This window comes from Microtus oregoni, unplaced genomic scaffold, assembly GCF_018167655.1.
Source record: "Microtus oregoni isolate MIOR12 unplaced genomic scaffold, Mior012 000000F_ref0000247, whole genome shotgun sequence".
NCBI classification, from domain to species: Eukaryota; Metazoa; Chordata; class Mammalia; order Rodentia; family Cricetidae; genus Microtus; species Microtus oregoni.
This window is the reverse complement of record NW_024543059.1, coordinates 55,730,107-55,732,238: the sequence shown is the minus strand read 5'-3', so window position 1 is coordinate 55,732,238 and position 2,132 is coordinate 55,730,107. Positions and strand designations below refer to the sequence as shown.

The 2,132-nt window shown below is 39.8% G+C and overlaps 1 protein-coding gene across 1 annotated transcript; it reads left to right on the top strand.

Moving 5' to 3' along the window:
- Positions 1 to 200: 200 nt before the first annotated feature.
- On the top strand, positions 201 to 599 carry LOC121465395 (60S ribosomal protein L29-like). The gene has a single exon (XM_041678669.1). It carries the CDS (start codon positions 201 to 203, stop codon positions 597 to 599), a length of 399 nt encoding a protein of 132 aa, XP_041534603.1.
- The last annotated feature ends 1,533 nt before the right edge of the window (positions 600 to 2,132 follow it).

Sequence of the window (2,132 nt, the reverse complement as noted above, 5' to 3'; positions counted from 1 at the left end):
TAACAGACAAAGGGCAAACACAAACACCTCCATTGCAAGAGTAGCTGGAATCTCTAACAATACTCACGGTGGATACTTTTGGTATTATATGAAATAGGTGTTAGGGACTATAGTAAAGGCTTTAGTGGTTAAGGATACTTGCTGCTGCTCTTTCTCTTCCAGTCACAGGCACTTCGGGAGCCACCGGTTACCGTTCAGCCATGGCCAAGTCCAAGAACCACACCACACACAACCAGTCCCCAAAATGGCACAGAAATGGCATCAAGAAACCCCGGTCACATAAATACGAATCTCTTAAGGGTGTCGACTGGAAGTTCCTGAGGAACATGCGCTTTGCCAAGAAGCACAACAAGAAAGGCCTGAAGAAGATGCAGGCAAATAATGCAAAGGCCATGAGTACACGTTCAGAGGCCATCAAGGCCCTGGTGAAGCCCCAAGTGGTGAAGCCCAAGATGCCAAAGGACCCCAGAGGCAAACTCAGCCAATTTGCTTTCATTGTTCATCCCAACCTTGGGAAGCGGATTAGAAGAATACTGTGGGTGTGTGCAGGATCTCTAAGAGGCTCAGCACTGCAGAGAATTCTATCTGAAAATGGCTGAGTGATTCAGAGAGGGTGTCCCATGAGAGAGATACACATTTCTGTTCTAGTCAGTCCCTAGTGGTAGAACCAGAAGTAGCAATTTGCTAGTGGGTGAATATATTTTCCTAGGGTGGAGAGTAAGGCTCACCTTGCCACTGTCACACAAGAACTTGACTACTAAGACACAGGTGGCATCACTTTCTTTATAGATGTTATATAAAGGTTATAGTAATGCATGGTTAAGCGTAATTTGTAAAGAAGTTTGGGGGACAAGGGAGGGATTCTCTATCTCAGATCTTACTTCTGGGTTTGATAAATATTCTTCTTAACCCATTTTCTTAATAAACAATTAAGCAAAATTGCACTGACATACTGTATAATGGTGAGTGAGTGAGTGATTTCTGACCTATGTCAGAGCAATAAAACATATAGCCACTTCTCCCTACATTTTACCATGGCCCCTGCCTTCCAGCCCCACAGGATTTCTATATACAATGAAAACAGACTAGAACCAGAAAGCAGCAAAGATAGCACCATTCTATGGATATATTAAAAACGCATAGAATCTAGTGTCCCAAACTGCTTAATTTCACTATCTGGTGGCAAACAGGAGTCATGAATAATGGAAAGAGATTCGGTGAAACTTAAGGCCTCATATTTTTAAAAATTTTAAAGTTCTCCAAGAATTAGAAATTTTGCTATTTGTTAAGAAGTTCTTGAAAGACTTGAGTTTATTCATTCATGGTACATCTGATAATGAAATGTTGTGGACAAGCAAGAATGCCCACTTAAATTTCCATGTAGCAAGGAATAGTAGTTAACTCTCATTATTCACAAATAATACTATACTATTTTATCTGTAAAATTAAATGAAATCAGCCATGGGGCTGTCTGAAATGAGAAGTAAACCCAGTCAGGTAATGTTTCAGCAGTTTCCATGTGCATGTGACAAATCTAGAGATAAAACTTAAGAAACAGTGTTTGCAAAGGTACCATGAACATGCTGTGTTAAGGAATAAAGCCAGGGAGATAGAAGGCAGATGTCCATATTTCAAATCACAAAATACCATGAAGAGGAAATAGAATCCTGAATAAACGGAGAGATATGTCAGCTCATGAATTGTAAACTACAAGTCTCTCCTTACTCTCAATTTAGCTCATGCTTTATGTGTTTCTAATGAAAATCCATCCCTTTGTTTCAAATGACAAACTAATTATAAGCTCTGTGTAGAAACTTGAAGGACCTAAAATAGCATTTTAGAAGAAAAATAAGTTCTTCAGACAACAGATTCTAATACCATGACTTCTGACAAAGCTGCTTGTGGTTCAAGAGCACTTGAACAGTCGAGGGCACTTGCAGAACAAAGCCCCTGACACCCTCAAGGAAGACAAAATATTCCAATGAGTGTTGCTGAGCTGAATGCAGGAATGTATAAGAAAATCTATGGAGGCACCTTTGGCATCGCATTTGGTAAGCAGATATAAGTGTGAAAGGGATTATGTATGCAACAAGTTAAACTAAAATGGAAAGGCTTCCTCTAAAGAGAGAGAA